At 43.3% G+C, this 22652-nt stretch overlaps 2 protein-coding genes across 15 annotated transcripts in view; one reads left to right on the forward strand and one right to left on the reverse strand.

Annotated features, from left to right (window-relative positions):
- Nucleotides 1–304: 304 nt before the first annotated feature.
- TMEM80 (transmembrane protein 80) lies at nt 305–16343 on the reverse strand. 9 transcript variants are annotated; one of them, XR_014792180.1, is made up of 7 exons: nt 16305–16343; nt 11843–11859; nt 11260–11312; nt 8342–8414; nt 8145–8237; nt 2803–3446; nt 305–2734 (listed from the first exon to the last, which is right to left on the reverse strand). XR_014792180.1 is itself a non-coding variant. In XM_084856939.1 (6 exons), exons 1-6 carry the CDS (start codon nt 16328–16330, stop codon nt 3241–3243), a joined length of 468 nt encoding a protein of 155 aa, XP_084713065.1. In that variant the 5' UTR covers nt 16331–16343; the 3' UTR covers nt 306–3240. The 9 variants fall into 9 exon arrangements, 6 of the variants coding, with proteins under 6 accessions (XP_084713065.1, XP_084713056.1, XP_084713078.1 ...); XM_084856939.1 differs by having other exon boundaries at nt 306–3446; XR_014792183.1 differs by lacking the exons at nt 11260–11312; nt 11843–11859 and having other exon boundaries at nt 306–2734; nt 16123–16343.
- The window catches only part of DEAF1 (DEAF1 transcription factor), a 50432-nt gene continuing 44121 nt past the window's right edge, over nt 16342–22652 (forward strand). For all 6 annotated transcript variants that reach the window (XR_014792174.1, XM_084856874.1, XM_084856915.1 and 3 more), the window contains exons 1-3: nt 16342–17246; nt 18931–19028; nt 20241–20370. Coding sequence is in view for 5 of the 6 variants with exons in the window: in XM_084856874.1 (XP_084713000.1) it covers nt 16961–17246; nt 18931–19028; nt 20241–20370 (514 nt within the window). In the remaining variant the exon portion in view is untranslated. The remainder of the gene's footprint in view (nt 17247–18930; nt 19029–20240; nt 20371–22652) is intronic.

Here is a 22652-nt window from a genome sequence, read left to right on the forward strand (position 1 = left end):
ATATTAGAGGTAATTCAAAAGTACTGTCTCTAAACATGGTGATGCAAGTGAAGTGTGCTCAGTAATAATGTTTATACAATCCTCACTCCCAAAAGTTTATTATCTTCAGTTCTAATACTTTATGGATATTTCTGGAGGAATAGTCCTGCAGAAGTTACAATTTTCCTATGTAGCAATCTGCAACCAGATCTGAAAGAACTCTCAGGACCAAAATCCATGGACCAAACCTCAAACATGATATATGATCTTACTTTCAATTTACCAGATCTGAGCATCAGGATTGCCCCTTTTGCCCAATCCTAAGATTCTCACATTGTGTAAAAAAACAAAAACAAAACACCACTAGCTAACACACAGTATGAGCAGGTGAACTCCATTTATATACACTTCCAACAGTGGAAGTAGGGAACCTTAGTTGAACCATAAAAATAGCCACACACACAAACAAAATTAAATGCGTATATTTTATTCTTTAAAATACTGATAGAAAATTAGAAATGTATAAATACAGATTTTTAAAAAACTAAATCTTACATAAAACATGTTCATCTTTAAAACACTGCTTGATGCTGCCTCGTAAATAACACAGTTCTAAGGGTGCAATCCTATGGGTTGCGCCCTGGATACTCGAAAGCCCCTGAACTCAGAGGCTTGCCAGTATCCTATGCAGAGAGGGAGGTGCCTCACACCTGCCTCGCTACATTTTAGCTAGACAGCTGATTTTGCCCAACTAGCGGAGGTTTCGGGGAAGGGGAGGGAAGGAGGCTAGGGTGGCCATAGGAAAGATCGTAGGAATGCCGCCCTGGTCTCCTCCCCTCCACTGGGAATGCCCCCTTCTCCCCATCTCCACAGTCTGTTTTATGAGCATGGAGAATCAGCCATGCACAGTTCTCTCCACGGTGGCTATCAGAGGGAGGGGGTGGGGAGCACAGTTTCCTGGCTCGGAGCTCGGAGCCCTGTCTGCAAACTTACAGCCAGGAAACCAAAAAAACTTATGTCCCCCAGACACTGTCTAGTGGACATAGGATTGCTCCCTAAGATACTTATTTATTTCATAGAACAAAATATTATGTGGTGGAAAACCAAAATAACTATTATAAATAAAGGTGACATATTTCAAAATGGAAGAAAAAATACTGAATACTGGAGTTCCAAGAACAGCAATTTGCAATTCACCTTTCTAAAGGGTTAAATGGGACTTGAATGTGAAGTAAGTGGAATTGTTCTTAACTATATCAAAACTGGAATAATAGGACTCTGCCCTCATATCAGACACATCTTTTAGATATTCTTGAAGGCAAAAACAAAACTGCCATAATTTCACATGAGGAATAAAATGATCAAAATTATCTAAATTATTCAAGAGTAAAATTAAGTATTCTGTAGTACATGAAGAAAGGCATAGACCCAGTCTGCATGTCATGGCAATTCATGGGTTGTTTAACCCATGAATTGCCAGGACATGGCATGAGTGAGCAAGTGTGCTGCCTCAGCGTGCTCGTCACTTCCACTGTACATCTAGTTTTGTAAACAACACAGGAACACCCCATTCTTGGGTTGATGTTGTGACATGAGAACCCAACACTCTGGACTGTTACCCAGAGTTTTAACCCAACAACAAGCCATGGGTGATTATTGGGTTAAAACTCTGGGTTGTTTAACCCAGAGTGCCAGGTTTGGGATGTTCTTGGGTGGTTTACAAAGCCAGATGTAAAGCGGAAGCAACAAGTGAATGGGAGGCAGTGTGCTTGCTCACTCTGGCACTGCGATGGCTAATGATGGGTTATTTAACCCACAGTTCCCTGTTATGTGCAAACCAGGTCAAAATCTTCACCCAAATACTTTGAAAAAAAACTTTGAAGCCTGTACTTCTGAATTTAACTGGACATTTGGAATATGAGAATACTATTTGCCTTGACAAGGAATCCATACTTAAAAGACTTTGGCTTGGATGGTTCAGATGTAACACCAAAATCTCTCCCTTTGTGCCCTTCCTGAATTCCTCTTTTGCAGCTAACAATTACATCCAAACCAGGCATAGTTCCTGCAAACCAGAACTGGAAAACATGATGAAACTGTAGTTTCAAATTCTGGTTTGTAGGAAAGTATGATTTATACAAACCATAGTTTGTCTGGTTCAAATGTAACAGCAAACGATAGTTTCCCACAAAAGAGGGAGGGAATTGGAGCACACAAAGAAGGCAGGAGGAAGAGAGTGTGTGTGGGCCCAGGAATTGTTTGTGGAATGCATTACGTCTGAACCAAGGCTATCCAAGCCTATTTCTTTTTCATGGAAAGAAATACCACTGATTTACACTGAAATCAAAGATTCGCTTAAATAAAATCCACTGGTTCAACTACACCTCTTAGTATATGTACAGTTAAGATACCCATTTCCAAGTAATCTAACAAGGTTACATGCTTTTGAAACGTATGCAGTGAATGTATATGTACACTGTTTGACTCATTAGCAGATAACTTAGTTTTATTTCATTGTAAGCCTATTGAAATGTGTAATCACCTTAAGCAGCAAAACATAAGAGTGTAGCCCTGGCTTATATTTATTTTGAAGGATGTGTCATACTTCACTAAGCATTTTATGCTGCCTATTCACTGTGTGCCTCCCAGTGAACAGCACTCCTAACATTTAAGTGGGAGATCAATGTCTATAAAGTTGTGGTGAACATCCAGTGGGGAACTGTGGGCTATCATGAGGTTAAATCCAATGTTAGTTCTACTTAGAGTAGGCCCACAGAAACAAACAATTCCTGACTAACTTAAGCCCCATTCATTTCAATGGGCCTACTCTAAGTAGGACTAATGTTGATTTAACCCATGGATCCCTGGCATGTGTCTGCTACATGTACCTGTGCATTTACAGAAACACACATTTCCCTGCAACGTAATGGTGCTCATCAAAGATATACTATGGACAAGCAACAAGTTTGTATGCCCTACAAAATGTGGATTGGCTTTGATTTGGGTACAAACATTTAACCCTAAACTCCAAAGCAAGCGTACACCACTACTAAATAAGCTATGCTAAGAATGACCCACAGAACCTGTTACACGCAAGTTCCTGAAGGCCTTACAAAATTTTGCCATGTGATGAGCAACAGTTTTGCCAATCTTTTAAACCTAAGAATATTAACCCCATGCACTTTAGAAGGATATAGTTTAAAAGATGGATGCTTTTTGAAGAAATACAGAAAATAGATGTACCCCAGACTGCAACATGAATTAGCTGACAAATGCAGCAATGGCTATGATTTGTAGAATTCCTTCCAGTCCATATGTAAGAAGCAGCATAACATTAATAACAATATCTGCTCTGAGGACATACGTTTGCCACACCAGAAAGTAGACAGACAGAATTATGCTGCCAGCAGTGATCACGAGACTGATCCCCAGGGGAGCCTCTTCTTCTGTTAAATTTCCTTTAGTGCCTATTGAAAACAAAGATGACAGCAGCACAACAGTCACTAATGTGATAGCTCACAAAAATCAAAATCCAAAATCAAACAGTGATTTCAGTATACATTGGACAAGCAGTTAAAACAGGTACTAATAGACTAAAAATTATCAAGGGCAGGCAATACTGGGGAGGATCTAGTTTTTCTTCTGCTAGCGGGAGCATCCCTGAGTGCAGTTCCACTCAGAACGCTCGGGGGAACATCGGGGACTGAAGGAAGAGGGGGAAATTGGCGAAGATTGCCTCTTCCCGCATTCAGCCAATAGAAAAGCTCCACTGATCAAAAGCCTCCTGCTAATGGAAGGAGCCCTTCTGTCCACAGGAGGCTTTTCTGGATCCTACCCATTGTATTAAGCTACTACAAGCTCTTGTATAAGGTCAAATGGAATGAAGTAAGGGACTGGGAACACTCTGATCCACAAGGCTGCTCTGGCCCTTGGACCCTTTATATTTAGCTTGCAGAACAATCCCTATGGACTGAACTGATGCAACTCACAAATTTCTCGATTCTTTTTATCTTGTTCAAAAGCCAATACAACTCATTTATGGTACAACTGCAGGTGTAATGCAGTTAATGCTTCTTTTATTCATATGTTTTGGAAATACCCAATAGTTGCCTCCTTTTGGGAAGAAGTTATCATGCGGATAAACTTAGTATTGGAAAGCTCTTTAATATTTACTGATGTACATGTTCTCTTAAACTATGTACCTGCTTTTTGGAATGTGACACACAGTCAGCATAAATGGATTTTTCGCACCCTCTTGGCTGCTAAAAGACTGATACTACAATACTGGAAGGATAGAAGCTCACCGCCTATAATGCAATGGATTGAAGACTTAACAATACTAGCAACATTTGAAAGAGTGGTATATAGGCATCACTTGTGAATGGACTTATATTTGGATACCTGGTTTGCTTTTACTGAAGTTTATGTGTAATTTGTGTAATGTGAGGTGGTCAAACATGAGATGGCAAGATTGAGTATCGACATCTTGGGAATCAGCAAACTACAATGGACAGGCATGGGCGAATTTAATTCAGGTGACCATCATATCTACTACTGTGGGCAAGAATCCCTTAGAAGAAATGGAGTTGCACTCATAGTCAACAAAAGGGTGGGAAAAGCAGTACTGGGGTACAATCTTAAAAACGATAGAATGATCTCAGTACGAATCCAAGGCAAACCATTCAACATCACAGTAATTCAAGTCTATGCCCCAACCACTGATGCTGAAGAAGCTGAGGTTGATCGGTTCTATGAAGACCTACAACACCTTCTAGAACTAACACCAAAAAAAGATGTCCTCTTCATCATAGGGGATTGGAATGCTAAAGTAGGAAGTCAAGAAATCACTGGGATAACAGGCAGGCATGGCCTTGGTGTACAAAATGAAGCAGGACAAAAGCTAATAGAGTTTTGCCAAGAGAACACGCTGATCATAGCAAACACTCTTTTCCAACAGCACAAGAGACGACTCTACACATGGACATCACCAGATGGTCAATATCGAAATCAGATGGATTATGTCCTTTGCAGCCAAAGATGGAGAAGCTCTATACAGTCAGTAAAAACAAGACCTGGAGCTGACTGTGGCTCAGATCATGAGCTTCTTGTTGCAAAATTTCAGCTTAAATTGCAGAACGTAGGGAAAACCACTAAACCATTCAGGTATGACCTAAATCATATCCCTTATGAATATACAGTGGAGGTGAGGAATAGATTTAAGGGATTAGACCTGATAGACAGAGTGCCTGAGGAACTATGGATGGAGGTCCGTAACATTGTTCAGGAGGCAGCAACGAAATCGATCCCAAAGAAAAAGAAATGCAAGAAAGCAAAAAGCAAGGGAGAAAGGGGAAGATATATCCAACTGAATGCAGAGTTCCAGAGAATAGCAAGGAGAGACAAGAAGGCCTTCTTAAATGAACAATGCAAAGAAATCGAGGAAAGCAACAGAATGGGAAAGACTAGAGATCTCTTCAAGAAAATCGGAGATCTCAAGGGAACGTTTTGTGCAAAGACGGGCATGATAAAGGACAAAGAAGGCAGGGACCTAACAGAAGCAGATGAGATTAAGAAGAGGTGGCAAGAATACACAGAAGAACTATACAGGAAAGATCTGAATGTCCCTGATAGCCATGATAGTGCGGTCACTGAACTTGAGCCGGACATCCTAGAAAGTGAGGTCAAGTGGGCCTTAGGAAGCACTAGTAACAACAAAGCTAGCGGAGATGACAGTATTCCAGCTGAGCTATTTAAAATCCTCAAAGATGATGCTGTTAAAGTGCTGCATTCAATATGCCAACAAATTTGGAACACTCAACAATGGCCGCAAGACTGGAAAAGGTCAGTTTACATTCCAATTCCAAAGAAGGGCAGCGCCAAGAGTGTTCAAACTACCGCATAATTGCGCTCATTTCACATGCCAGCAAGGTGATGCTCAAAATCCTACAAGCTAGGCTTCAGCAGTATGCGAACCGAGAACTACCGGAAGTACAAGCTGGGTTTCGAAGAGGCAGAGGAACTAGAGATCAAATCGCCAACATTCGCTGGATCATGGAGAAAGCAAGAGAATTCCAGAAAAAATTCTATTTCTGCTTCACTTACTACGCTAAAGCCTTTGATTGTGTGGATCACAACAAACTGTGGCAAATTCTTAAAGTGATGGGAGTACCAGACCACCTTACCTGTCTCCTGAGAAACCTGTACGAGGGTCAAGAAGCAACAGTAAGAACCAGACATAGAACAACTGAGTGGTTCAAAACTGGGAAAGGAGTACGACAAGGCTGCATATTGTCACCATGCTTATTTAACTTCTATGCAGAGTACATCATGAGAAACGCTGGGTTGGATGAATCACAGGTCGGAATTAAGATTGCTGGGAGAATTATCAACAACCTCAGATACGCAGATGATACCACCCTAATGGCAGAAAGCGAAGAGGATCTAAAGAGCCTCTTGTTGAGAGTGAATGAGGAGAGTGCAAAAGCTGGTTTGAAACTCAACATTAAAAAAATGAAGATCATGGCATCTGGCCCCATCACTTCCTGGCATATGGAAGGGGAAGAAATGGAAGCAGTGACAGATTTTACTTTCTTGGGCTCCAAGATCACCGCAGACGGTGACTGTAGCCATGAAATTAAAAGACGCTTGCTCCTTGGGAGGAAAGCTATGGCAAATCTAGACAGCATAGTAACAAGCAGAGACATCACCTTGCCGACAAAGGTCTGTCTAATCAAAGCTATGGTTTTCCCAGTAGTAACGTATGGCTGTGAGAGCTGGACTATAAGGAAGGCTGAGCGCCGAAGAATTGATGCTTTCGAACTGTGGTGCTGGAGAAGACTCTTACGAGTCCCCTGGACTGCAAGGAGGTCAAATCAGTCCACCCTAAAGGAAATCAACCCTGACTGCTCATTGGAAGGACAGATACTGAAGCTGAAGCTCAAATATTTTGGCCACCTAATGCGAAGAGAAAACTGTCTGGAAAAGACCCTGATGCTGGGAAAGACTGAAGGCAAAAGGAGAAGGGGACGACAGAGGATGAGATGGCTAGATAGCATCACTGATGCAATGAATATGAACTTGAGCACACTCCGGGAGAGAGCGCAGGACAGGAAGGCCTGGCGTGCTATGGTCCATGGGGTCACAAAGAGTCGGACTTGACTGAACGACTGAGCAACATATAAGACCGGTCTCTATATCTAAAGGTGCACCTTGTAATTCTATAGAACGAACGTCTGGCATAAGTTTAACTACAGGAGGCAGCTGTACAAAAATAATGTGTAAGAAGTACCATTAGCCATTTGTCAAGTACTCTACTCTGAATGTAAGGAAAAAGAGAATTGTAGCTATGCTACTTTATTGGATGGCTTCTAGAACAGCTAGAAGTCTAGCTATGGTCTCTCTCACTGTAATGGAAGCAGAGACATCTGTGATATTCCTTTTTACAGTGCTTCTGTTGCTCCAGCTGTGTAAAGAAGCCCTGCCACAGCGGAGAAACTGAGCCCCACCTTTTCCATGACATCTTCTCCCTCCCCTGAGAGAGGGAGAAGAACACAATACACTAGTTTTAATATTCACAGAACATCATACACTAGTTTTAACATTCTAATAGACACTATTGTCCTTTAAGCTGCAATCTTTTACACACTTACTTCAGAGTAGGTCCCACTGAATTCAGTGGGACTTCTTTCGAGCAAACATGCATATAGGATGCATATAGGATTGGGCTGTCAGCCAGCCAGTTAAAATCCTTATTTTAACTAGCATGGAGAGCAAACTCACATTTGTCACATAACCACAGAAGTTACTCAGTTACTTTAATGTTTAACATTAAAAGTATTTAAGGACGCAATCCTATGCAGATAGGCAGCTGCCTCTGAACTTGGAGGTGACCGCCTATCCAATGCAGGGCAGGAGAAACGGGGAGGGGATCGTTCCCTTCGCACTTCTCCTGTCCTGCATTTTCAGCTAGACAGCGTGGGCTCCAAGGTCAGTTCCTGGAAAACCAGATATCCTATGGTTGTCTCACTGTTTAGTGGCCATAGGATTGCTCCCTCCATGCCTTATAACATAATTGGCTTCTTGTTTTGAATCAGCATGTTTTGACACATATCTTTGTAAAGAGATTAATATAATGATGCCAATGTACACAATGTGATCCAACTTACCAAAGTATAGTCGGATTGCTTCTAGAATTGCCATAATGAACAGCAATATGAGATCAAGCGTCAAGTAATTATCTGGGTAAGTGAAAACTTGACCTGTCAATCCACAAAGTATGCATGAAGAAAAAAAAAGACAAGTTACATCAGCTCCACAATTCTCTGTAGAAATATCATTTAGCTCTATATTTACAATGACTTACTTTTATAAATAATGATCAGCAAGGTTGCCAAGAAATAAAATATATAATAAACTCCATTCAGATAGAAAAGAATCTGTAAGGGAACAGATGATAGCTGTCACGTGCTGTTAAGGAAATTGGTTTATAAATAATCACATTATGTTTCTCCTCCTCCTCCATGTTATACTAATGGTAGACCATAATATAGCATTTGTATATTATAAACATTGCCCATGAATGTTTCCAACAACATTCAATTTATTGACGTGAAAGGTGGTGTTATGGGCTGTAGCTAAACATGCATTCTACAGCTTCCAGGGCTGAACAATGGGCCTGAAGCGGTAGCATCCTCAGAGGAGAATGGAAAGAGCTATGGTCTTTGGATGGTCATGAGTGTATGGTCATTAGAACTCCAGAATATAGTTTGCTTGTAAAAGCTGGCTTGGATCAGGATACCAAAGTAAGTTGTGTGTGTATTGGTGAAGCAGCAGCCACAGATGCTGCCACCACCAAGACTGGCCTTCAGCCTAAGCCTCCATGTTCTAGCAAGTAATTCAAGAATGTGGCTTTTGGTTTCATAGGGATGCTTCCAGGGTGGATTCAGTGGTCCAGCCAATTTATCAGTCATATCAGCAAACGGCTGTTCCAAAGTTAAGTTTCAAATCACTTCTAAACATAACCTTTCTTTAACGTCATTATTTTATCTAGAGATATGGTTTTGTGAACATTTGTAGTTTTCCCAACCCTTCTACTGAGCACATACTGGAATCAGACCACTGCAGGATCTTCATCTGTCCCTGCACTGTCTACAGTACATAGGACAGGCAACAGCTCTTCAAGGTCTCAAGTCTCTTTCAGCCCTGCTACCTGAAATCATTTTATTTAGAGACTGAACAGGGACCTTGTGTATGCTAAGCATGTACCCTACCACCAAGCTACAGGCCTTGCAATATAGCTTAGATGTACTATTTCTAGTGGAATCCGTCAGTATAGAGGGGCTTATTAAAGTTAAAAGATCCTCTATAAACTATTTGTTCAAGCCAAATGCTTTGTTTTACTTGGGTTAATTGAAAGCCTTATAGAAGCTAATAGAGAAGATCAAAGATAATTAAACTTTCAGAGTCCATTAAGAGGAAGACCATTGTGACAGTGAAGTTCTTGGCTGATCTAGTGTAGGAATTTTCAAGTGACAGAAGCCTTAGTTAGATTATTTGCCACTCTTGAAATAATGTACACTGATGTTTCAGTTCTTAAATTCTCAGAAATTAAAATTTCTAACAATGGACTGAAAATACCGAGGCCTTTTCAATCTTGGCTCAAATTTCTACGCTAATGCTATTCTACAAAATGAATTCCCAACTTATTTGGACTTATTTGGTCAGCCTCAACCAAGATTGTGACAAACTGGACATCATGATCACCATTCAATTTATTGCAAAGAACCAACTTGGATTTTATTGGGTGTATAACATTCCATTAACCATGCTCAGAGAAACTCAAGACAGCAGTGCCTGTGATGGTAGACGCATCAGAACCATATTTACCACAGCTGACTGAGCCCAAAACTCAGGGTTGTTCCATGAAGGGTCCAGAATCGAATTCTGCCAGATTAAATTTGGCTAATTCCTGGAAACTATTTCTGCATTAAAAATGGGACAAACAGAGAACAGTGTGGTCCAGTGGAGAGCATGTTAGGTTTGGAACTGGAAGACCTCCACTGAATCATGAAGCTCACTAGGTGGCCACGTCACAATCTTAAGGCTCCTCACAGTTGCTGTGAGGATAAATAAATTGTAATGCATTTTATAGACTGAAATTAAGCTCTATAGTACATTATATCAATCATAACCTATGTCAGGAAAAACAATGGTTTGTACTATACTTCTTATGGAGAAGTAACAATGGTTTGATTTCAACATAAAGAAAAAAATAGCTCCGGCAGCTTGCAAAGATTTCTGGGGCACTTTGGCTAACCATGGCCTAACAAATTATCATTTTATAAACCAGGGCTGCATTCTAGCAAAGGGGACTAGTAATGGATAACAAATATCTCTCATGCGGGGGGCTTTGCCATTCCATAACTGGCAATGGGAATCCTATGTCCAGATGGGATTCTATATCTCAGTCCATGTGTATATTCCATCCTAGGCCTGGGTTGGAGGCAGGGTCAGCCCATAAGCAAGGCTTTAAGTGGGGAATGTTGATAATATCACAGGCATCTTATAAATACAGGAGCACCTGCTCCTGTTCCACCTGGACTCTCTCCTCACCCATAGGACCATTTACCTTCACTGGCCCTGTAGGAAGGGTTGCAGGAACAAGGAAGACACCAGAGGCCTTCTCCTGTTCCAGTTGGGCCAGTACCATCAGCTGCCCTGTGGGAAGGATCTTGATGACATTTTACATGTTAATATTGTTTACTGCAATTTTATTAATATATTTTGATTTTAGCTGTAAGCTGACTTGGAAGGAGTTGTATCCTGAAAGATGGGATATAAATAACTCTTAGGAAATAAATAATACCTGAAATACATCTGAAATGCACAAACAGAAAAATGTGCTAGTTTTGGTCAGCCTTCTAAAAAAAGAGCAATGCTTAAATACCTGAAGCTTGCTTCCATTGTATTTTCTAGATGGTCCTTTATTTATAAACCAGTTTTACTGAACAAATACACACAGCAGTCTTGCTGAACATGTGAATTGCTGAAAATGCTCTGCTTGCTGTTGGACATAATGCTCATAACCACCCCCACACACCAATACCAAGCCAAAATTTTCTTGGTGAAAACGAAGCTAAAGAAGCCACACCCACTTAGGCTAGTAGAGGATTTTGAACATTAATATCTTCTATCATGTAAATGTTAAGTTTGCTTGTATGTTATTTAATGGACAATGCCCCTTCATTTCGAGATTAAGATTGCAATCCTATGCACACTTACCTGGGAGTAAATCCCACTGAACTTAATGGGACTACGATTCTGCTGTAAAAGATCTACAGGTAATATGTGAATTCTGGCTTGCAGAGTAGATTTTAGTTTTACTGAAACTGGTTATTGACATTCTTCAGAATAAAGGAATGAGGAATGAAAATGAAGGGACTATAGGAAATATTTGAAGGCTGTCTGGAATGCATTTTGGGGAACTTCTTGCAAGTTGTGTCACTTAGGTCTCACGGCTGTGAGCTTTATCTATTTCATGGGGATCATTCCGTTCACTTCATTTCTTAGTTTCCTAGTATATATCGAACAATAATCTACTAGCCTCCGTAAGTAATAACATACTTTGCATCAGCGTATCTCTGTTAAACTTCACTAAGCCTTTAGAAACTAAACCTTATCAGAGGTTAATGCTATAAAATAGTAGTTTTCAAACTTTCTAACTTCAGGGAACAATTGCCACATCAGCTTGTCTGCCTTGGAACACTTGTGCACTACAGAGTTATGTTCTGGGACATTCTAAGGCAACTGCAGCATATGAAGAAATAAGAATTATTTAGCCATCTGGATGAAAGAGAAAGGATACAACAGATGATGTTCTTCCTGTTCATAAGACAAAAATAACAATGACCAAAAAGTATATTTTTTTGGACCAAAGATTAAAAACATAAGAAAGGCTGGATACATTTTAGAGCAGAAATTACTTTCTTCCAGTCCTTTAGGAAAGAAGCATTTCCGTGGAGCAAACAATCCAAGCTGTGACAATTACCAATTTAAAACATGCACAGTCTGTTTCAAAACTGTAACACAATTCTGAGAGATCATACCAGCCCCACCACTGGCAAAGTTAATGCTGTGATCCACAGACCACTTAAGAGTGGAATCCTATGGCCCCTAGACAGAGTTTGGGGGGGGGGGGCATAGGATAGTTCAGATTCCTGGATCCAAGGTCAGAGTCAGCACTTGGAGCCAGGAATCCGAGCTCCCCACCACCTCCCCCTCCCAAATGCCATGGAGAGAACCACGCCAGCTGCCTCTCCAAAGTTGCGAAGTCCAGCGGGTAGAAAGGCGACTGGGGAGGCCAGCTTACACCATATCCCCAGGCCTCCCCAGCCTCCTTTCCTCCCACTCCAATGCACCCCAGCTGGATGGCAGGAAAAGCCCAGCTAGCTAAAATGCAGAGCAGGAAGATTGCTGAGGCAAAGATTGCCTCTGCTACTCCTCTCACTCTGCATTGGATGGCCATAAGCCTCCACTTTCGGAGGCTTACAACCATCCCCGTAGGATTATGCCCTAAGTAATCGTGTGCATATTTTCCTGTTTAGGGCTACATTCCTAAACACACTACTAAGTAAGTTCTACTGAACATGATGGAACTTATTTTTAGGTAAATACACATAGGATTGTGCTATAAGTAGTTAATGGAGTATAGCCAAAAAAATTGCTCAAACTGGTACATTTCAAAGCAAGATGAAATTAAACTAGGCAGGACAGCAAGAATTCAGTGCTTGAGATAATGAGACATATTAATCACTGACATACATTTTGAGGCTTATATAAATCTCTTCAAGTGCAACCCAGTTGCACAAAGCAGTATCTCCCTCTAGTGAATGAATCATGGCATCGTTTCTAAGTTTGCTACTTATTTCAGCAAGGTCTGATTTCATATATCAATCAGATTGAAACAGAATATATTTCCAGATGCAGTCTCAGGTTTCACTTTCTAGTGAAAGCAATTCATAGTGTATGGGCATGACTGTATGATGGAGCTGTAGCCTGTCTATACATTTAGTATTCACTAAAAATACAGAATATATTTAACGTATACAGCTTAAGTTACAATATAGTGGGAACTACACGTTTAAGCAACTGACAGGCAAGAGTACCTTCTCCAGCTGATGATAGTACCAGCTGACTCCTGCACAACGTAAGAAAACCCCTACTAGATCAAACCAAGGATCCATCTAGTTCAGCATCCTACAACATGACAGCAATTTCCATTTTGGAAGAAAATAAATTTCAGTGAATGGTCCTCCATGCATGAATTTCATTATTCATGTATTTGAAGGAGGGAGCAATCCTATGGCCACTAGTCAGCGGCTAGATGGCCACAGGATATCTGGTTTTCTGGGAACTGACCTCCCCCCCCTTCTGCACTGCCTCGCAGGCAGTGTGAAACAGCCCCGTGCGCCGTGCTCACAAGAGGAGTGTAGAGCGGCCAAAATGGGGTATTCCAGGGTGGGAACAGCAGAAATGCCTGTACGACACATTCTATGTGTCATACCACAGCCTCCTCCCCCACTCCGCCCTCCCACGGTTAGGCAGCCGATATAGGTTGTCTAGCTGAAAATGCAGGGCAGGAGAAGTGCAGAGGGAACAATCCCCTGCGTGCTTCACCTGCCCTACATTGGATAGGTGGTCGCCTCTGAGTTTGGAGGTGGCCGTCTCTCTGCATAGGATTGCGCCCTTAATGGCACACCATTTTTAGGGGGAAAGATTTGGATGTAGCTCTTATTTTTGGAATGCCACTAGTAATAACCATCAGCTGATTTACCTAGCTAGCTCCTTTCTGGTTATGGACATTTATCTATGGCAATTAGTATTCAGAGGGACATTCCCTGCTGATCCAGATCCTGAGAAGATGCAGGTTCTTTCTCTTCTGCAATTAGAGAGGGTAGGAATGCTGGAAATGATCAAGGGAAAACCTGGGGCAAAGGTGGTCAGGCACTATGCTGAGGAACAAACATTTATTCCCCTTACACTGGACTGAGAGCCATCTGCACCCCTCCGACTCAGACTACGTAGGATTATACAGTCACAGACATACTCCCAGTATGAGTTATGCCTGTGATATTTACTGTATCATTTTTACTGACCTCAAAGCACCTAAGAATGTAGTGAAACTACTAGATTAACAGCACAGTCCCATACATGTCTACTCATAAGTACCACTGAGCTCATTTGGGCTTACTAGCAGGAACCTGGGTACAAGTCTGGAGCCTAAAACAGCAAAAATAAGGAGTAACTATCCTGATGTCACCCTTTCCAGAGTTTACCTCTGTTTGCCAAAGCAACAGTCTGAGATTTGTTTGGCCATTCTGATGGCTCTGAAGAGATAAATGTGACAAAGGGCTTCACCACAAGAGGCTAAAATCCTGCATCCTTAGCGGGCTTCTGCTTCCGGATTCTTTCCGGGATAAAGATCAGCTCCTTTACACAGGCTGACACATACTATTTCTCATCAAGTTCTATATGTTTCATTTTACAGCCACTAGATGGCACTGCTGTTATAGTGCCATTACAGTAGTACACCCAGCAAGTAAAGCACTTCATAGAGTTTCCTAGAGAAAAATTAGACTTTCCCCATGCTTTACAAAGGTGGAATAAAGGTCATAAACTGTGGAGGGGCCCTGGAGGATGACAACATTGTGTAAAGGACTCACAAATCTTTGTGCATAACCAGTCTTGATTGCATGATATAAGCCCCATGTGGAGAAGCCCCAAATCAATGCTAGTACAGAAGCAAGTTCCACATACACATCACAACGTATTCCATTTATTTTGGATTAATTAAAAATATCTATTCTTATGTCTTACAATTTTATCCTGTTTCCACTACTGAGCACAAAATACTACCCCCTTATTTCACCCTTGTAACAACTCTGTGAGGTAGGTTAAGCTGAGAGACAGTGACAGCCCCAAGATCATCCAGTGAGCTTAATGGATCAGCAGCATACATCTAAACCTAGGTCTCCCGAGACTGTCCAACACTCTATGCACTTACAGCAATTTAGCCTTCCAGGAGTTCTGTGTACTCCAAAAGTCAAAGCTACTTAGAGTAACTGGTTTATTTAGCGTTACAGGCAACAGTCTACTTCATCACCCATATAATTTCATACCAAATAAACCAGTTAATTGTTTTAAAAGATGCATAATAAGCTACACCTGCTGAAATTCCCTTTTACACAACTGTTAAAAGGTGCAGCAGGACGCATGTCCTCTTTTCCATCTGGCCACCCGTACTGAGTAAAATCCCATTCAACTCTGTGGGACTTTGGCTTAGTTCTTCCTTGAGGTGGTAAACCTGTGGCTAGGCTGGCTGCAGGAGGGGGATTCCATGAATGAATGAGAGCTTCACTATGCAGAAAATCCCCTTCATGCAGAAAACGAACATCAGGAATAAAGACAGGCTAGAACACAACCCTTCATTCTGATACCTAGTTTCCTCTGTAGATAATATGAACAAGGGTGGGGGGAAGAAATGAAGGCGCATTCAGTCATAAGAGGCCCCCCACTTGTGGCCTGAAGTGATAAAAAGACTTGCCACCTCCATGAGAACCTGGCCTTACTCTTTCTGGCCTTAAAAAACTGATGTCCTTCCCCTGCCTTTTCCTTCCGTTCCCCTTCCCTTGTGTGTCTTGTCATTTTAGTGTGTAAGCCTGATGGCAGGGCCGCTCTGTCGCATTTTAAATTCATATTAGCCTCTGGGAGGCAATTGTCTGAAAAGCGGGTTAAAAATGCAGTAAACAAATATTTGTACCCCCCATCACCACCACTTAGAGACGGCCTAATGGCGCAATCCTATGCTGGTTTAGACAGAAGAGAGACCTACAATTCCCAGCATGCCCCAGCCAGCATGCCCGCTGAAGGGATGCTGGGAGTTGTAGGACTTTTCTGTCTGAAGAGGAAAAGGATTGCGCCTTGACGTTTTCTGCGTAAACGCAGCTCAGCTCGCACTGGAGAGCTGCAACCCTTTCGTCATTTGCTTGGGAGTAAGTTCCATTTAACACAGCGGAACTTACTTCGGAGTAAAAACGGGAAAAGCTCAGGCTCTACCGGTGCAAAAGCATTTTGTTCCGCGGTTACCATGGTAACTCATTCACCCGCAGAGGCCAAAGCGGCAACCCCAACTGCGGCCAGCCTCGGAACCGGGATATCGACCGGCGCGTAAAGATAAGGGACGCCGAGCCCGACTTCTCTAAGCCGCCCTGCCCCGGCGTGAGGCCTCGGAATTTGCGGCAACAGCGCCTCAGAGCCGCGGCGCTCACCTCGCTTGACGGCCGCCATGTTCCATCCCGCCCGCACTCCCGCCCCGCCTCAATTCCTCCGCAGCATCCCGACAGTCCTTGCGCAGCCCCACTCGGCGCTTCGCGAGCCTTCGCAAATTGCCGGCCGTCGGTTTCCGCGTGAGGCGGGATCGCACGAGCGACTTCGTCGCCAGCTCCCTCGAAGCCGTTCGGGCTGGTCTGTGAGGGGCGGGATTCAGAAAGCCTTCGTCCCAGTTCGGCCCTTCCTCTAGGTTCGGTCACAGCCGAAAGGACTCGGGTCTTTTCGGCAAGCGCCGGAGGCCGTCGCTTTGAGAAGCCACGGGTAACCTAGACCTGTTCGGGCACCTTCGCGAGCTGTCGGCCCAGTTCTAGATCGCCTCAACGTGGATTTAGGATTGATCGGAAGAGGTCGGGTCAGCTCGGGAACTGCTCGGGATTACCCGGGTGAGACCGAAACGGACTCGGGGAGCGGGGGGGGGGGCTCGGCAAAGCTCGCCATCGGGGGTACTCGGGCAAGATCGGAGAAGGCCCTGGGCAGCTGATTTCCCTGTTCGGGATCTCTCAGTGTGGAGCTCGGGTGAGATCGGAGAATAACTCCCACTCGGACGGGCTCGGCTAACCTCGAGGGCTTCACCCCCCCCCCCCGGCCGCTTCAGATGGAGGACTCGGACTCGGCCGCCAAGCAACTGGGTTTGGCCGAGGCGGCGGCGGTCGCTGCCGCTGCTGCAGTCGCTGCAGCAGCGGCAGCTGCCGCGGCCGCAGAGGGGTCAGAGCAGCAGCAGCAGCACCAGCAGCAGCAGCGCGGAGAGGCGACTGGCTCGGAGGCGGAGCCGGAAGAGGAGGTGACGGCCGTGACCGTCATGGCGGCGGATGCCGAACACATCGAGATGGGGGCCGAGTCCCTGCCGAGCGCTGACGAGGCCGCCGCCGCCGCCTTCGCAGGTCAGAGCGCCGCGCGCATGCGCAGAAGAACACCAGCGGCAGGCTAGCACTTCTAAGCCCCGTCCTGACACGGCGGGCTGGTTGACACCGGCGGGCGGGCTCAGCTCGCGTGAAGGTTCGCTGGTGTGAACGGCCCCTCGCCGATGTCACGTCACATACAGAATTTTCAGACAGCGCGCTTTTCTGTGGAGCTACTTCCGACACGCGTCGGCTACTACTAGTCATCACGTGTAGAGAAATCACGCTATACATATGCATGTGTGAATCGGCTCTGAAGGATAGTAAAGTCCCGGAACGGTCACACCTGCAGACTTCTGTTGGTCGTGTTCCTTGTTAGTGACAGGGCTGCTATACCTTTAACAGCGATTTAACAAACGGAAGGCCAGCAGATTCATGTTTCCCCACAATTCTGTCATTCTCATGCCAGGGGAAAGCTGCACCTGTTGAATTTCTGTATGACAACCAATTTGGGGAAGGCGGAAACTAGTCCTGTTTGTGGCGGGGGGGGGGGGAATATGACAGCTCTAAACATGACAATTTTTTAAAGATTGTCCATATGCGCTTTTTGCATGGCATACCCTGAAGGATCAGAGCTGGTTGTATGAAACACAAGAAATAATAAAGTACAAATGGGCAGATTTAACAGCACAATCCTATGCATGTCTACTCAGAAGTAAGTCCCATGGAACTCAGTGGGACTTACTATCAGGTAAGTGTGTACAGGATTGCAGCCTAAATAATGTACTCTGACACCCAGTTAAAAGCATAATCCTTGCTTGGACTTCAACAATCAGCTGAAGGAAAGAATTCAAAATGAATATTACAGTGGAAAGTTTCCTTCCCTCCGTTACATCCGGCTGTCTTTTAAAGAATTTCTGTTAGTAATCTGGTGGTTTATCAACTGTTAGCTGTGTTCCTACAGCCAATGTTTCTCTAAACGTTTTATGTATTGAAATGTACACTTCAGGGAGAGATAAAATACCTAGATCAGGGGTGGGCAACTGTAGGCAGTCTGGGGGCCGATTTTCATCCCCCAGACTCTTCCAGGGGCATACCACTGCCCACACTCCATACGGAGACCCAGGAAGGCCACATTTACCTTGAAAACAGCTGCATTTGGTACTTTTGAGTCTCCTTGGCAGCTTGCCACCACATTTGGGGAACAAACCGCTAGGGGGTTTGCCTCTGCGGCACTGAAATTCCAGCAGTCTGGGGGCAGGGGTGGCAAGGGGCATGCCCAAGGCCATGATGGGCCCTGTGTTGCCCACCCCTGATCTAGCTGTTACCCTCTAGAACAGGGGAGGGGAACCTCAGGCCTGCACGTAAAATCCAGTCCTCAGAGGTTCCCCAGACAGCTGACCGTCAATCATTTGGTGGTTTTCCAGTATTTGCCCATCCCCCCCTTCTGAAGGGTCGAAATGCCTCTCCGAAGGCCAAGTTACTGGCAGTAAAAGCTTTGATGCTGGTAGTTTGGGTATTTTGGCCCCACTCCTTTGGCCTTTGGTCCTGCCCCCCACGGCCCCCCAAAGCTGCTGTGAGGTTGAATTTGGCCCTCGGGCTGAAAGAAGTTCCAACTTCTGCTCTAAATTCTTTGTTTCACAGTTAACAAAATAGAAGTAACAAACAACAGATCTGCAATTGCCTAACTGCAGTCAATTAAATTTATCTTGGTTATATCTTACAGAAGTGACCACAGTAACTGTAGCCAACGTGGGCACCTCTGCAGACAACGTCTTCACTACTTCGGTGGCAAATGCAGCATCCATCTCTGGACATGTGCTGGTAAGGTCAGAGTTAGCTCACACGCCCCCTCCCCCCCAATATTTATTTTTATATATTCAATATCTCCTTTGCAATAAGTAGCAGCAAGCTTATACGTGTGTGTAGCTGTTACAGTTCATCAGTGCGGTGGCACAGATGTAGCTTTAGCAGCTTTATCCAGGGCTACTGGGAGAAATCCATTCTTCTGTGCTGTTGCTTGCAATCCCATGCCGGGCGATTTCACACATTTTACAGAGGCAAACCCAGGTTTGCCACTAAACGTATTCTGCAGGGCCCTGTAAATGTGTAAAGATGCCCTAACTGCTTGCTACAACAGATTTGTTGTGTCTGGCTGCGGTGATGCTGTTGACATCCTGGTGGCCCTTTTTGTATCACTATCTGAGAAGTACAGCATCACGAGTATTTTGTGATTTGCTCTGTCAGTATTAGATTGTGAGGTCCTTGGGGTAGGGATCTCTCCTTTCATTCTTTTTAAACTGCCTCATATTTCACTCAGGTTTATTCTTGTATCAGAATTAATTTTGAAGATATTGAAAAAAGATTGTTTTTTCTGCATATAATTGTATAATATAGCGAATTGGCATTATTTGCTTTTTTAAAGCTACAATGAAACTTTTTTTAAAATAATAATAAATAAGGAGCTTGCATATCTTACATTTTATTTGTAATTACACTTTTATTTACACATTGGCCCTGATCCAATCCATATTGGCACAGCAGAACTGTGGGTCTTGTGTTTCTGCCCCCACTCAATGGATGCAGAAAAAGAAGTAAAGGAGGGGTGTGGATCGCTCCTCTTCTCTCGCCTCCTAGAAATGGAAATACGTAAATCCACCCAATTATTTCTGTAGGAAGTTTTTAGGGATCTGTAAATAAGATTTTGACCCAGTTCATGTGTAACGGTGACAAATCGTGGGTTAATAAATAAATTTAATTTGCCTGGTTGCATGCTGCTTCTGATTGGAATGTGCAACCTCCGATCATCCCAATCGTAGGTTGCTTTGTGATGTGAGAACCCGGACATCTTGGGTTGTTGGTGAGTTAAACAATCCAAAGTTAACCTACAATATTCAGATTGGAAATGGCTCACGCACAGCATGCAGCCCACAATTAATTAACCAACAATTTGCTGCCGTTACGTGCGAACAGGCCCATTAAGAGCATGAGAAATATAATATGCCTATCAAGTTGTGCTCTTTCTTTTTTCTGCAGTCTGGAAGAACGGCTCTTCAAATTGGGGACAGCCTGAATGCTGAGAAAGCCACTCTGATTGTGGTTCACACGGATGGCAGCATTGTAGAGACTGCAGGGCTAAAGGGGCCATCGACACCTCTTACACCAGGTATAATGTGGCCTTGCAGGGCTTTTTAACATGTCACTCCTAGGTTTTTGTTTCCTGCCTTTTAATGGATAGGAACTTGGCTGTTATGTTTTTGTGTCTGTTAATCATCTTAGAATGAACTTCTAATGTTTGAATTGTTACCTCTTTATGTTCTGCTAGTCTGTTTTCTAACTATCCTCTTTTATATCCCAAATGACACATGTGTTCAGAAAGAGTACTTGAGTTAATTCAATTGATAAAACAAAGTGAAATTTTAAAAGTGAGAGATGGAAAACACAAAATAAAGAGAAATTTGCAATAGGCTCACAACCTTTTACTGAACTGTTGGATGCAGACATGGCCATACATAAAGTAAACTCATTGAAATCAATGGGATTTAAGTTAGTCATGACCAACTTGTCCATTGATTTCAACTGGTCTACTCTAAGTCTGGCTCCAACCTAATATTCATATAAATGTGTATCCCTTGCTTCCATCCAATGTCATGCGAGTAGACTTCTGCTCAGGGAGTGGGACTTCCTGTTCCTCTCCTGTCCTCTGTGCCCCTCCTAATCTGGTCCAAAGTGTCCCCCAAGCTTCTGAAGCAGATTTTGGAGGTCCATGGATGGGCAGATAGGCACCAATGGATTTCACACCGTATTTTTCGGTATTGTGAATCTTTTTCATATCGACGTTTTTATCCATAAATATTTATACTCATATAATTGTGATTTATGTACTATATAGTCTGCCATACATCACTTTTGTTTTCTTTGTTATATGTGTATTAGTGATAATTTAATAATAAGTAGAAAATAAAATAAAGAGTACTTGGATTTATGGTTGTCAGCACCAGGATTACAGAAACCACAAATCAATTGGACTTCTGTGTAATGTAATGAAGATCAGACAAACCTACCCAAATGCTACAGTCAACATCTGAGGCCCTCCACTGAGGGAGGCTTGGAGGGTGGCAACAAGGGCCTTCTGGTGGTAGCCCCCCAATTGTGGAACGATCTCCCCACTGAGGTCCACCCGGCACAAAGGTGGCATCTTTCTGGTGCCAGGTTAAGACTGCACTCTACTCAAAGGCATTTGATGGCATATGATGGGATTTTAATGTCAGTTGTTTTATCAAGTCCTGTTATCGCATTGTAACTGTTTTTAGCTGTTTAATTTGTTTTTAAATTTGTATGTTGAAAATTTTCTATGATGTTTTGTAATTTTTGTGAACCACCTACAGCGCTTTGGCTATTGGGTGGTATAGAAATGAAATGAATGAAATGTTAGTCCAAGTCAATGGAAATACATTAATTTAGGATTGCGCCCTGAGAGTCAAGTATTCTGATTCAGCAGGTTTGTTTATCAGTTTCAACAAAATATGGAAGCAGTAAGATTTTACAGCTTTGTGTAGCTTGTACTTGCTGCTTTGTATAGAACTTTACTTTTCAACACTGGGTGAAATGTTGACATACCTGGTAAGTTCTGTCTCTTTGTCTCTGTATTTAAATTCTTTTATTCTTAAAAGGTCAGCAGGGCCAGCCGAATGACTGCAGCTGCCTTGAGTGATGCCATAAAAGGAAGCCATTCCACTACATATGTCAGCCTTCTCCCTCCAGATGTGTTGGACCACCATTCCATTGGCCATGCTGGGCTGGGATGATGGGCATTGTAGTCCAGTACATCTGGAAGGCACCAGGTTGGGGAAGGTTGCCATATCTTCTTTGTAGTTCAAGATCATTATTGGCCTGCTAGGCTGGCATTTTGTTGTTCTCCTTGTGGTGGTGCAGTAGCTATTTGAACACCCTTTTTTAATGTCTTGCCTTTATTAAACAAACAAAATCTTCTATTCTACTTATTAGCTAATACAGTCTTATGAAATGAACAAATCCAGGCCAGTTCATATGTAATACGAGCAACAGGGCTGCTGCTTTTACATGATTGCCTCCCGTGTTGATCTGGCAATGGCTGAAATGCAGAAACCATGTGGGGGAACTGGATTATGTGATTGTTCCCTGCACCCGTGGTGTTGGCCTTGGGGTGGGGAGGTGGCAGTGGCATGGGAAGTAATGATGTTGCCCACCCCTCCCACATGGTTTCTGTATTTCAACCAGCCCTCAGATGAAGAATGTCCTGTTCAGCGATGATTTAATACTCGTTTTCTCTCCTTTTAACTAATAAGGAGACTCATTGTTGTCTTTTGTCTGATTGGCCAGATGGCACTTTGAGGATCAGTATTTTGTCTCTGCAGGAAAGGCAGAAATGGAACCTGATTGCCCTGTGTGACTTCCTTTTCTTTCCAT

This window comes from Heloderma suspectum, chromosome 1 (genome assembly GCF_057233095.1).
Source record: "Heloderma suspectum isolate Gila_16-S chromosome 1, 16-S_ref, whole genome shotgun sequence".
NCBI lineage: Eukaryota > Metazoa > Chordata > Lepidosauria > Squamata > Helodermatidae > Heloderma > Heloderma suspectum.